General features: G+C 37.6%; 1 protein-coding gene across 2 annotated transcripts in view; it reads right to left on the reverse strand.

The window, feature by feature from the left end:
- DENND6A (DENN domain containing 6A) overlaps positions 1–12,395 on the reverse strand; it is a 49,062-nt gene that overhangs the window by 12,866 nt on the left and 23,801 nt on the right. For both annotated transcript variants that reach the window (XM_040994690.1, XM_040994689.1), the window contains exons 5-12: positions 9,681–9,761; positions 8,555–8,660; positions 7,611–7,690; positions 5,950–6,003; positions 5,108–5,163; positions 3,135–3,257; positions 2,533–2,628; positions 1,034–1,128 (exon numbers count right to left, since the gene is read on the reverse strand). In XM_040994690.1, the coding sequence (XP_040850624.1) occupies positions 1,034–1,128; positions 2,533–2,628; positions 3,135–3,257; positions 5,108–5,163; positions 5,950–6,003; positions 7,611–7,690; positions 8,555–8,660; positions 9,681–9,761 (691 nt within the window). The remainder of the gene's footprint in view (positions 1–1,033; positions 1,129–2,532; positions 2,629–3,134; positions 3,258–5,107; positions 5,164–5,949; positions 6,004–7,610; positions 7,691–8,554; positions 8,661–9,680; positions 9,762–12,395) is intronic.

Raw genomic sequence — 12,395 nt, forward strand, 5'->3', positions numbered from 1 at the left:
TCTTATAAACATTAAAAAAAAAAAAAAAAGGCTTTTAAGAATTTCAGTGAAAGACAAAATAGAGCTTTTACAATATGATGTAAAGCTATCTCAAATGTGACTACAGGCATCTAGGTATGGCATGCCAGAAGGGATATTTTATAAAATATTACTAGATCATGCTTTAAATACAGCCTGTGCTTACCAGAAAGAATAATCTTTAACAGTGATAAGCCACAAAGTTATTTTTTAAAAAATCAGATTTCTCATATTACAGGTATATTTCAGTGAAATTTCAGTAATGTTCATTAAGGAATGTTAGAGGTACCATTAATTTATTACCTAGATCAATAAAATTTCCAATTCTCAGAACTCACTCAATGAACACATATTTTACAAACTCTTACCATGAAAACGAAGATGTCTTTTTCTCAAGAAAAGCACAACTTTTTTTAATGTCTCCCTTAATCAATACTTGTGCCCAAGGATGTATAATATTTGTCTTGAGATATAGCTGAGAACTTTGTGCACAGTCTAGAATAACTCTAGTTTTCTATCAAGGCTTTAGCCAAATACTACTGGAAATTCCTGTTCTATTGAGCTTCTACACACATTTACAAAAAGCTCATATTTCAGGGGATTCTTTTTACTTCACTGTGATTCATTCAATGTGTGTAACACAGAAAGTACATTTTTGGGAGGAGGGCATAACATATGCATATAATTTGCACATCATAATGAAACATTCTTCTCCCAAGGTTCTCCTTTAAATTTGCTTCAAAGAACCGGGTGGGGCTTCTCCCTCAATATCCCCCTCTACCTCAGATTTATGAAGCAAACAATATGGAAATAATAGTCTTACCCACTTTCCTGTAGCCCTTGACCCTTTTTGCCCAAATTAACTATGTAAAGATTGTCAAAATAAAAAAAAATTATTTTTAAAAAAAAAAGTTTGCTTCAAAGAAAGATGCCAACAATACCAAAGGAATGACAACAAAACCAAAGAATGACAAATGTTACACTCTAAAATCACAACATCCAGATTATACTTTACCTGCAGGCTTAAGGTCTCCTATCCGAATAATGTGTGGCCAGTGCTGGAGAGTTTTAGCAAAAAAAGGATTGGTTACTCCTAATATGACTGAAGGCCTATATAAAAACAAAACAGAAGGAGGTGAGGAAAACATGAATATTACATCAGTGAGGAGTTGCTTACAACTTCTTATGAGTAACATGTAATCTTTTCCATGACTTAATGCTTTACAGATCAACTCTATGCCGAGCAACATGTTTAGCAACAGGCATGAAGATGGAGGGATGGTTCCTTTCAGTAGATACACATACCCAATCAGGATCACAAAAATTAGCAGACAATGAAGGTGGTATAAGATGGACAATAACGACAAAGGAGAATCAGTGTCTACCAAAGAGTTAAAGGACAGCCTCATCAAGGAGATGACATTTATGGAAGACACAGGAATGCTTTTTGCTTTTTTTTTTTAAGTGGACAGAGGAGAAAGGCTGAGGGTGACACAAGAGAGTGAACAGCATATGCGAAACAATAATGTGAAATCATGGTCTACTTGTGGACTACACATGGTTCAGCATTCCTGGAACACAAAGTGGAAAACATGAACAGTGAGAAGTAAGAGTGCATGTTGCACAGATCATGAAGTACTAGGTTTACAGGCAAAGGAATTTAGATGTTATCTTGCAGCTACGGATACAAGAAAGAAAGGGGAACTACTAGAACCAACTGGAGGATTACCACAGGAATGAAAGATCACTGTGGGGGAGATTTGGGAGTTACCCATACAAAGCAGGGCTTGGGGGAAGAAAAGCAAAAGCATTTGAGAAGGACTGGACTATAAAATCGGGAAGGGAGGCAGGGCAAGAAGATAATAACTGCTATGAGAACATTTTACAATGTTGAATTGGTGGGATTTCATTAAAATTTGATGTGAAATTTACAATTCACATTTATAGTAAGTAAAATCATTAATCTGGTACCATCCAATTAAAAAAAGGGATGTGAGATTTGATAAGAAAAAAGAGATGAAATGTGTTTTCATAAAGCATTTTTTCAATGCTTTATGACATCTAGTTGGCAAGTTGATGGAAAAGCAACCAGAAAATCAAGCAGGGAAAGTAGAGGGAGTTCTCTGTTTTGACTATTTTAGAAACTTAGTTCCAAAAACAAAGTGAGCAACAGAAAAGGGATGAGTAGAGATAGGGTAAGATGATTCTCTCCCTTTTACAGATTGGGAAATTTTTTCATAAAAACTGCAGTAGAATTAAAAGTACTGTTGGATGGCTATTAATGATAGAGTCCATTACTAAATGCAATCACTCAAAGATACCAACTCTTTCTCTTTTTTAGATACTAACTCTTGACATCTAAAATTTTTACCAGTAGCGCTTCAAGCCTTCTTTATAAAATTAAGATTCCTGTAAGTTCTAAACCTTAATTAAAATTGGCATTATTGAAAATAATTCTACACATTTTGGATATAAAGATTAATACCTGGTTAATAAAAGTTACTGTTTACTCACGGAGCTTGAGTTCGGGTAGTATATTCCTTGAATTCACTATCATGAATAGTGAAGTAAGGCCGGAAATCACTGCAGTACTTCAACGGAGAAATAGAGCTGTAGGGCAGGAAGAGCATGGAAAACAAAGGGCAGGAAGATTAAAGGCTCTAGAAGTCAACTATCCACACAGCTTACACCCAAGGGAAGCATTCATTTATTCTAAAAGAAGGTAAACTCATTTTAGGGAATCAGAAAGACAAATGGAAATATGAATGTAAAATGGCCCACTGAAAAAATACGTATGGAGCAGAGGATGGGATGAAATCCACACTGCAACATTCATGAGTCATGTGTCTTTGGTTAAACAGTGACCACTGATAAACTAGTATTTGTCACAAGAGTCAACTTCATGTAAATGAATGGATGTGCCTGTGGTTCAGAGTAACAAAACTGTCATTTCAGCCCTCATAGAGTCTGAACTAGCATCCTCACCCATAAATTGGTGCTATAATAAGCATTGTCTCTGACAAGGTGGTTGTGTACACCAGCTTAATACTGTGTGGGGAAGTACAACTGACGGGAAAGTGCAACAAATCCCACCACCAGGAATGTGTTATACTCACTTGACAAGGGCCAATACAGTCTCCGATGACTCTGATGGTGATGGTGCCATGACCACAAGGGGTTCCCCCAACAGCACCAGCTCCCAAAGCATTTGACTATGCAGGAAAACTGGGCAGAAACATCTAAAACATGTGGACACAGCAGAAATATTTTGTTATTTACCCAACCATGTGTGCTAATTTTTTATGCAATCATTCTTATTTAAAATATTTATATCTTGATTGCAACCACTTAAGACACCTAAGCTAGATCTATACTCTTAACCCTCAGAAACAATATAACAATAATTATTTAGGGCTGGGCATTTGGAGCAGCAATTAAGACAATGCTTGGCATGCTCATATTCCATGTCAGAGTGGTGGGATTTGAGTTGTGGCTCCAGTTCTGATTCTAGCTTTCTGCTAATGCACACTGTAGGAGGCAGCAGGTGGTGGCTCAAGTACCTGGGTCCCCTGTCACCTATCTGCATTTCAGGCTCTTGACTTCAGCCTGGCCCAGCCCCAGCTGTTCCAGGCATTTGCAGAGTGAACCAATGGGTGGAATAGTGCTATCTCTCTCTCTATCTTTCAAATAAATAAAAGTAAACAAGGAAATAGAATTTTTAAATTTAAGTACTATCAGTCATTTTAAGTATTGGAATAACTTACTACTTAGCGAGAAACAACATTGTTTCAAAGTATATCTTTGAAGGAAAAGCAATAACTCTGTGGAGAAGCTCCCAGGACACCATGATATTCAAAGAGAACATCAGCAATGAGGCAAGCACAATTTATGTGCCACTTCCCTGCCAAAGATGTAAAGCCTGAATCTAAATAGGTGTACTGCCAGATAATCCTACACCAAAAAAGTTTTGGTTTGGTTTGTTTTTGCAAAAATAACTGTTCTGTAATCCTGTAATCCACAAAACCTCATGGTCAGAAAAGTAAGACTAAAAGAAACTAGACTGAGCAAGATGGAACAGCCATGGCAGTTGAAGTCCCAAGGCTTTGGGCCGTCCTCGACTGCTTTCCCAGGCCACAAGCAGGGAGCTGGATGCAAAGCAGAGCTGTTGGGATTAGAACTGGCGACCATATGGGATCCCGGCATGTATAAGGCGAGGATCTTAACCACTACGCTATTGCACTGGGCCTTAACTGTTCCACTTCTTATCCAGCTCCCTGCTAATGCACTTGGGAAAGCAGCAGAAGCTGGCCCAAGTGGTTGGGCTGCTGTACCCAAATGCGACCTGGAAAAACTTCAGGCTCCTTCCTTTGGACCAGCCCAGTTCCAGCCATTGCAGCCATGTGGGGAAATGAACCAGTAAATGAAGTTTTCTCACTCTATCTCTCCTTCTTTCTTTAAGTCTGCTTTTCAAATAAAAACAGATACATCTTTCAGATATATACATGTACTGCTACAATAAAATTCTAATGTCAAACAAAAAATAATTTGCTTTTACCATGTAATACCCAATGCATACCCAATTTCCCTGATTGTTAAGACTGATAATACACACTCAGAATTGAACCATGGATTTACAGCATTATGAAACACAATAATTTTAAAGGCCCTATAACTAAAGTCCTCATCTTCTGTGTGCCAGGATCCCATATGGGTGCCAGTTCTAATCCTGACAGCCCAGCTTTCCATCCAGCTCCCTGCTTGTGGCCTGGGAAAGCAGTTGAGGACAGCCCAAAGCCCTGGGACTCTGCACCTGCATGGGAGACCCGGAAGAGGCTCCAGACTCTTGGCTTTGGATTGGCTCAGCTCTGGACATTGTGGCTACTTGGGGAGTGAATCAATGGACAGAAGATCTTCCTTTCTGTCTCTGCTCCTCTCTGTACATTTGACTTAAAAATAAAAATAAAATAAATCTCTAAAAAAGCCCACAATGATTCCTTTATTTCATTTTTTCCATATCCTATAAAAGAATATTCATTTTTTAAATAAAGAAACATCACAAGGTAAAAGACAAAAGGCAGTTTTTTTTTACCTGAAAAGATCCACCTCATGAACTGTTGGTAAAATAACAGATATGTGTGTGTCTGCCTAAGAGAAAAATAGGAAAAAGAAATCACCAAAATTGGCTGATATTAATTCTTAAAATGTCTATTTATTTGATGATCAATAAGGCATGCTGGTCTTGTCTACTTTTTAAAGATTATCTTTCTCCAAAAGCAGCCAGAGAAAATAGGCATTAGCAATCTCCCCCAATACAACAGAAAATAAAAAATAACACAATTAGTATATTTATTAGTTAACCAACAGTTTGACATAAGATTAATTCACAACTGTAAGAAATATCATTAGTAGTACTGGTTGGTATAGATAAATAGGAAAATGAGTTTTCCTACTATTTTCCATAGTTTACTCAATTCAAAAAACAAAGGGAGTGTCAAGATACCAGTTAAAACATTCCAAATAAAAAATTCAACCACACCCATAAACAGATGTTACTTTGATGAACATGAAAGGCAATTATAACTAAATAATTCTTTGGACTGAGTGTCCTACAGTTAGGAGAAGACTACAGACCACTCATCTACGGTAAGAGATGGTGCCAGAATTAAACTTGGTTTAATGTTTTTTTTCTTTTCTTTGTCCTCAGCATAAATCCTGAGTTCTCCAGAGTCTACTGGAGAAATAACAAGAAAAAACTCTAAGAAACATCACAAAGTTTATTATCATCTCACTAAAAGGAATATTTAGTAGAACATTTCTATAAGAGTTAGAAATATAAACCGAGGAAACTTCATCTACTAATTTAAAATTTGAAATTCTGTTAGGGAGACTGTGCTGGACTACTCCATCAAAGTACTACACCAGCCAAAGTACCTGCTGCACTATCTGAGTTGTCCCAGGCTTGTCATGACACGTGGGAATTCGTACCTTAGAGAGAAAGAGAGCAGCTTTAGCTGGGAGAGAATGAGGGACCAGACAGCTATATTATTCTGCTAAAAGTGTGTACTTAACATGCCTTTCAAAGCTATAAAAATAAAATACTTATATCCGATTAAATAACTAAGGTCATATTTGTTTTCAGTCTTATTTTTAGTTACAGAAGTTAGTGAACCAAGGTCTCCATTCCCACATTCACAAGAAAACACTAACCCACTGAGAAGCAAATGCAGTGAGAAAAGGAAAAAGGACATGAACTCCATATGGCTTCCTGTTTATTGTTCCAATCTTTGTTTCACTTTGTACACACACCCAAGCACACCCTGTTGGACTTGCCAAACTTCTGGATAAATCTCACAGGAAACAGTGGGAACTCCCAACACAGAATGCTATCAGTGCTACTTTTAATGACTTCCAAAAGGAAAAACAGAAATACCTACCCTACCCAAAAGTGAGCACATCTCAAGAGAACATAGTCAAAAACAAGTCAAGGGCCTGGCGGCATGGCCTAGTGGCTAAAGTCTTCGCCTTGAACACGCCAGGATCCCATATGGGCATCAGTTCTAATCCTGGCAGTCCTGCTTCCCATCCAGCTCCCTGCTTGTGAACTGGGAAAGCAGTCAAGGACATTCCAAAGCCTTAGGACCCTGCACCTGCGTGGGAGACCTGGAGGAAGTTCCTGGCTCCTGGTTTTAGATTGGCGCAGCGCCGGCCGTTGTGGTCACTTGGGGAGTGAATCGTCGGATGGAAGATCTTCCTCTCTGTCTCTCTTCTTCTCTGTATATCTGACTTTGCAATAAAAATAAATAAATCTTTTAAAAAATGTCTAACTTGATAGTGAATTGCGAAACACATCATACTCATAAAAAGACTGAGGGCAAAATGTTAATATGAAAAGTAACCAACTGGAGAGCAATACCTAGGGATGAACATAATAGTTTGTTTTTTGAAATTTATTTATTTATTTATTTTTATTGGATAGGCAGATCAGATTTAGAGAGAAAACAGAGAGAGAAAGATCTTCCATCTGTTGGTTCACTCCCCAGATAATCACAACAGCTAGAGCTGAGCCAATCTGAAGCCAGGAGCCAGATTCTTTCAGGTCTCTCATGTGGGTGCAGGGGACCAAGGCCTTGGACCATCCTCAGCTGCTTTCCCAAGCCATAAGCAAGGAGCTGGATAGGAAATGGAGCAGAGGGAAGGCCCCTATATGGGATCCCGGCACCTGCAAGGTGAGGATTTAGCCATTGAGCCATCACACTGGGCCCAAACATATGTTCTTACATTGTAGCTTAAGATGATCATTTCTAATAAGAACCAATGGCTTTCCTAGTTTCCTTAATTTTTTTAATGATTAATGTTTGATTCTACTAGTGATCTGTTTTTTGTTAACTATCTCTCTCTTGAAGTACTGGAATGTAAAAGGAGTCCCAGAATTCCAAGAGGTGGCATTTACTGCACATATGTCACATATAACGTCTCACATCAATGACAAACAAGTGAAGCAGTTATACCACCAAATGCTATTGAGAAGTTAAACCCTTGTGTGAACTTCCCAGATTCTTGAAAGAGGAAACAAATATGGTATCAGCTGTTACCTTCATTACCACCCCCATGATGGGCAAGTGTAATGTTTTCCCTGGCACTGGAGCAGGCCATCGATCAACATCATTACAAGCTGAAAAGCAGAACAAAATGCTTCTTCAGTGTAAGTAGAAATAGTAAAGTATTCAAAAACGAAGCAATAGAAATAAAATTCTACTTCCTATAGAGCAAGAGAAATATACTAGGAAGAATGAAAAATAAGGTAATAGCAAAGTACATTTTATTCAGAAAACCATACACTTTAGGATATAAACTTGTTAATAAGCTTTTGGAAGTAATAAAATAATAAAGGAAGTCTTCCTATAAAAAATTACTACCAAAATTCCCTAACAAAGCATACCTCTGGCAGAGGTCTTCCAACTGTATCAATCTGTTAAGGATTTATTAGTACTCTGTCCACTCAGAACTCATTCATTAGCATCCTAATAAATAAAACATCTATGGTGTTGGAGAAGGCAATGAAAGACAGCTTCTATGTTTGCAGGCAAATATACCAGACAAACAGTTTTATAGTTCTCACCCATTTTACAGCCCTTATATTCCATTTAGTATTTTCTTATTTTAGAGGCAAAGAGAAAAAGAGTTTCCATCTGTTAATCCACTCCCCAAATGTCCATGGTATCCAAGACTGGGCAGAGATTGGAGCCAGAAGATAGGAACTCAAGCCAGGTCTTGCACTTGGGTAGTAGGAACCCAATGACTTGAGCCATCACTATTGTTTCATGGGGGCTGCACTAGCCGGAAGCTAGTCAGGAGCCAGTGGGATGCACTGAACGAGGCACCCTGAACATGGGCCGTGGGCATCTTAACACCATGCCAAATCCCTGCCCCAGTCCCTAAGTTCTTACCTAAGGTCCAACTATTTTTAGCACACAACTCCACTAAAAAATTTTAATTTCTTCATAAGGATACACAACTCCTACAATAGTTAACTTACCTGCTTCCAAATAAGGTTCACTCTTTTCAAAGTACTCTGGTGCTATCTGTTTCAGCACGGTGTGGAAAAAATGAATATAAGGTAGTTTGCTGATCAAAACCAAGGACTGCAGAGAAAAAAGAAACAAATTTTAACCACCTAATGCTCGTAACTTAAGCTTTCCATTCACTGCTTGCAGGTTCAATTGCTACTATGCTAAAGATAGCAAAAGGCTTGGCTTTGAAATAAGGCTTTTATTGCAGACAGAAGGAAACAGAAAACCACTGCTGAAGCATGCAAAATATTCCATGGTATTACTACACTTTACTAACATAAAAACATATTCAGATTTTCCTGCTCTCCAGGAAAAACAATTTCCTATAAATCGACTAATATCATGGATCATTTCCAAAGTCTACCTATTGTCCCTAGCATAGCAATATCAGGATTAGATTTTTTTTTTTAAAGAAAACTCTTCCTATTAAGGAAAGAATAAATTATACAGTTTTTGGAGAAAGACCTACAATTTTGTATTCTACAGTTCAATTTTCATATCCATATACTTTATAGTGATTTAATAGCTTAATTAATTTAGATATAGATTATGCTGATTTTTGGTTTTTGTTTTTCTTGAAAAACCACTCTTTTTGTTTCCAGCCAGTATCAATTAGCAATCAGGGTAAATTCTGACTTCAAATGAGTAAAGTGTGCCCTGCTGTCTGTCTGGGACTAAATGCTATAGATTTAGGGGTGGGAAGTAGAAAACAAGATTGAATATTTAGGATGTAAACAAAAAGGCTAAGATATTGCTACAGTTTATTCACTGGCACTTCAGAAAGACATTCTAAGGGTTTTTTTGTTAGGTGTAACAATATTACAATCTGTTAAGCAAAATCTTCCATAAAAAAATCAAGCAGAATATTCCCTACAATAATCATAATTTATTGTCAGGAATCTATAACACAGAAAAAAAATTTTCAATGGCAGTGAAAAATCTATCGACAAGTGTCTGTGATCTAAAAAAAAATATAGAAACTCTAGTTATGTTTTAAGGCTAAAATATCAAAAAGTGTAAAGGTGGGTAAGCCTAACAATTTCTATATTTCTAACAATATAGAATCATTTTATTAGCTTATATGAAAGTTACCTTCTGAAAGTAGCCTCTTTTTAGAGTTTTATCTCGAACTTGTCGGAAATAGACATATCCATAAAAATAAGCAGGATCTTTCTGTGGAAAGAAATGACAAACATACATATGTATACATAGTTATTCTTTATCACTAACACCAAGCTAAGCCCGAATCAAGACGTGAGGTACACACAAACAACTGGCTATGCTTTTCTGCCAACAAGTAACAACCACAAGGGTAAATGCCAGATGGCAAACCCACTAACTTGGCCACAGGCGAAACCATCATAATCTTACTACTAAAGTCAAATGTTCCCCCTGCAACATAGGCAGCTTATGTTAGTTATCCATATCTATGCTAGGGTCAAGCTTAGGAGACAATCAAATTCTGTGCTTTCCCCCATGGTATATTAGCTTTTTAAATATTCTGCCTATAATTTTGAGTTTCTCAAGGTGAAGGTACCAGCTTTCACTAAAACGAGAAGTCCTAATGCACACTCTCAAGAAGTTAATGTTATAATGAATCTTCTAAAGCCAGTTATTTTATTCCAAAAGTAATGAAACACAATTTTTATCGATCCCAAATTCAAGATAATTAGATTACTGAAAGAACGAAGAAGTTCTCACATCCTAATGGAATAAACATCAGCTCTGTTTTATATTTGACAGATACTTCTTCAAGAAATATTGACTATCTACTTGGAACAACATATTACATTAGAGAAGATTAAAAAGGCACACAAAGCACAGTTCCTTGGGATTACAATCTGGAACAAGTAAAGTTCAAAGGGGACATGAGGTTACAGGAGGGCAGGTACCATAAAGAAAGCACGGAGTGTTTACAGGAAGGCCTAAAAGGGTGAGCAGATTTCATAGAGGTAACTGTTTCTGAATTGAGCATTGAGGATGGATAGGACTGAAACAAAAACAAAGACATTCCAGGTATAGAGGGCCAGGGATTTGAGCAAAAACAGAGACAGTGCTGGACTGTCTCCACTGTGTGGTCCTTCAGCTTTTTTTTCTAACTTCATAATATTAAAAGAACTCATGTTAGAGACCCTTTCCACTTGGAAGGCTTTGTAGTTGTGACATGACATACATTTTATTGTTTGTGATAAAATGATCTATACAAAAAAGTCCTGTGTTAGCTTCAACACTTTGCACATGACTTTTTTTTTTTTCTTCCATTCTACATTACCATCTACAACCTCCCTAACTCTTAGCATCATTTTCTACTGAGATTCTGGAGCCTAGGGAGCTGGAGTTCTTTTGGTTGGCTTTTTGTTCTCGCTTCCCTGAAGCAAGAGAATTCACGGCTTCCAGTGTAAAGACTTCAGACCAATCCCTTGTTATTACACTTGGTTGCCTCTTGGCTTTTTAATTTGTGAGTGCAAAGGACTGATTTTTTTTCAATGAAGTACCGTAGAGAATAAATCATAATGGGTAAAACAGACAGAAATACAAACTATCACATGAAAAACCACAGGGTTCAGTTTGGCAAAAATACAAATATAGACATGACACTGGAAAAGTAAATGGTTTTATTTTGAAAGATCCAAAAAGTGAGGACTAGGAAACAGTATTATCATTAACTTTCCCATTAGGCAATTAACAGTCACGTTAGATCTTATTTTATAATACAACAAGTTCACAGCAGGCAAAACTTATTTTGATGCCAAAAAGCCCCTGAAATCCACGAATACATGTGCACACTTTAGCTGGCAACATTGTGGTAGTTGGAAAACATAGAATTGAGAGGTCCTGCCTGGAGCAAATTTCTTATCATTAACAGACCTAAACTAACTCTTCTGCAAAAGGGACTCTCACCTCACTATCAAGAAGATTGAAATGGGATGACATGCTTATTATACGATGCCAAGAACACAAAAGCCCTGATGATTAATTGCTTTTATATTCACCAGTTGGAACGATTTGGTATTAATGGTAACAACTGGTCCTGGAAAAGAGTAGAAGACTCAAAGAGACACTTCGGAGGCACTGTCTTCATCAGCTGAGAGAGGGTTTCAGCCATTAGAACCAGGGTGGTAAACTATAAAGAATGATTTCAGGCTAATGCACCAACTTCATACTGGATATGTTAACAGCATATCCAATTAGAAATGTCCCTGGGGACTGGGGCGGTAGCCTGCTGGCTGGAGTCCTCACCTTGCATGTGCCAGAATCTCACATGGGTGCTGGTACTAATCCCAGAGGCCCTGCTTCCCAACCAGCTCTCTGCTTGTGGCCCGGGAAAGCAGTCAAGGATGGTGCAAAGCATTGGGACTCTGCACCCATTAGAGACCCAGAAGAGGCTCCTGGCTTCAGATTGGCTCAGCTCCAGCTGTTGTGGCCACTTGCGGAGCGAATCAACAGAGGATCTTCCCTTCTATCTCTCCTTCTCTCTGTATATCTGACTTAGCAATGAAAATAAATAAAATAAATCTTTAAAAAAAAAAGAAACAAATGTCCCTCTAGCAGCTATAAATGTATGCATGGATTAGCAAAGAAAGAAATCTATAGATGCTGAAATCATGTGAGTTATTAGAACTGTTTCAGTAATCACTAACTATAAAATAAAACTCATTAAGATACCAGAAATCTGATGACATGCTATCATAAAGTACTCAGGGATTTCCATAGGGAGCGAGTACCCCAATTCTGGGTGATCTTTACCAATGAACACTACTTCAACTCCACATCTAAACAGGAATTATTAATGGCAGAAAAATTACT

Source organism: Ochotona curzoniae, unplaced genomic scaffold (assembly GCF_017591425.1).
Source record: "Ochotona curzoniae isolate NIBS_2020 unplaced genomic scaffold, NIBS_Ocur_1.0 contig_908, whole genome shotgun sequence".
In the NCBI taxonomy this organism is placed as follows: Eukaryota; Metazoa; Chordata; class Mammalia; order Lagomorpha; family Ochotonidae; genus Ochotona; species Ochotona curzoniae.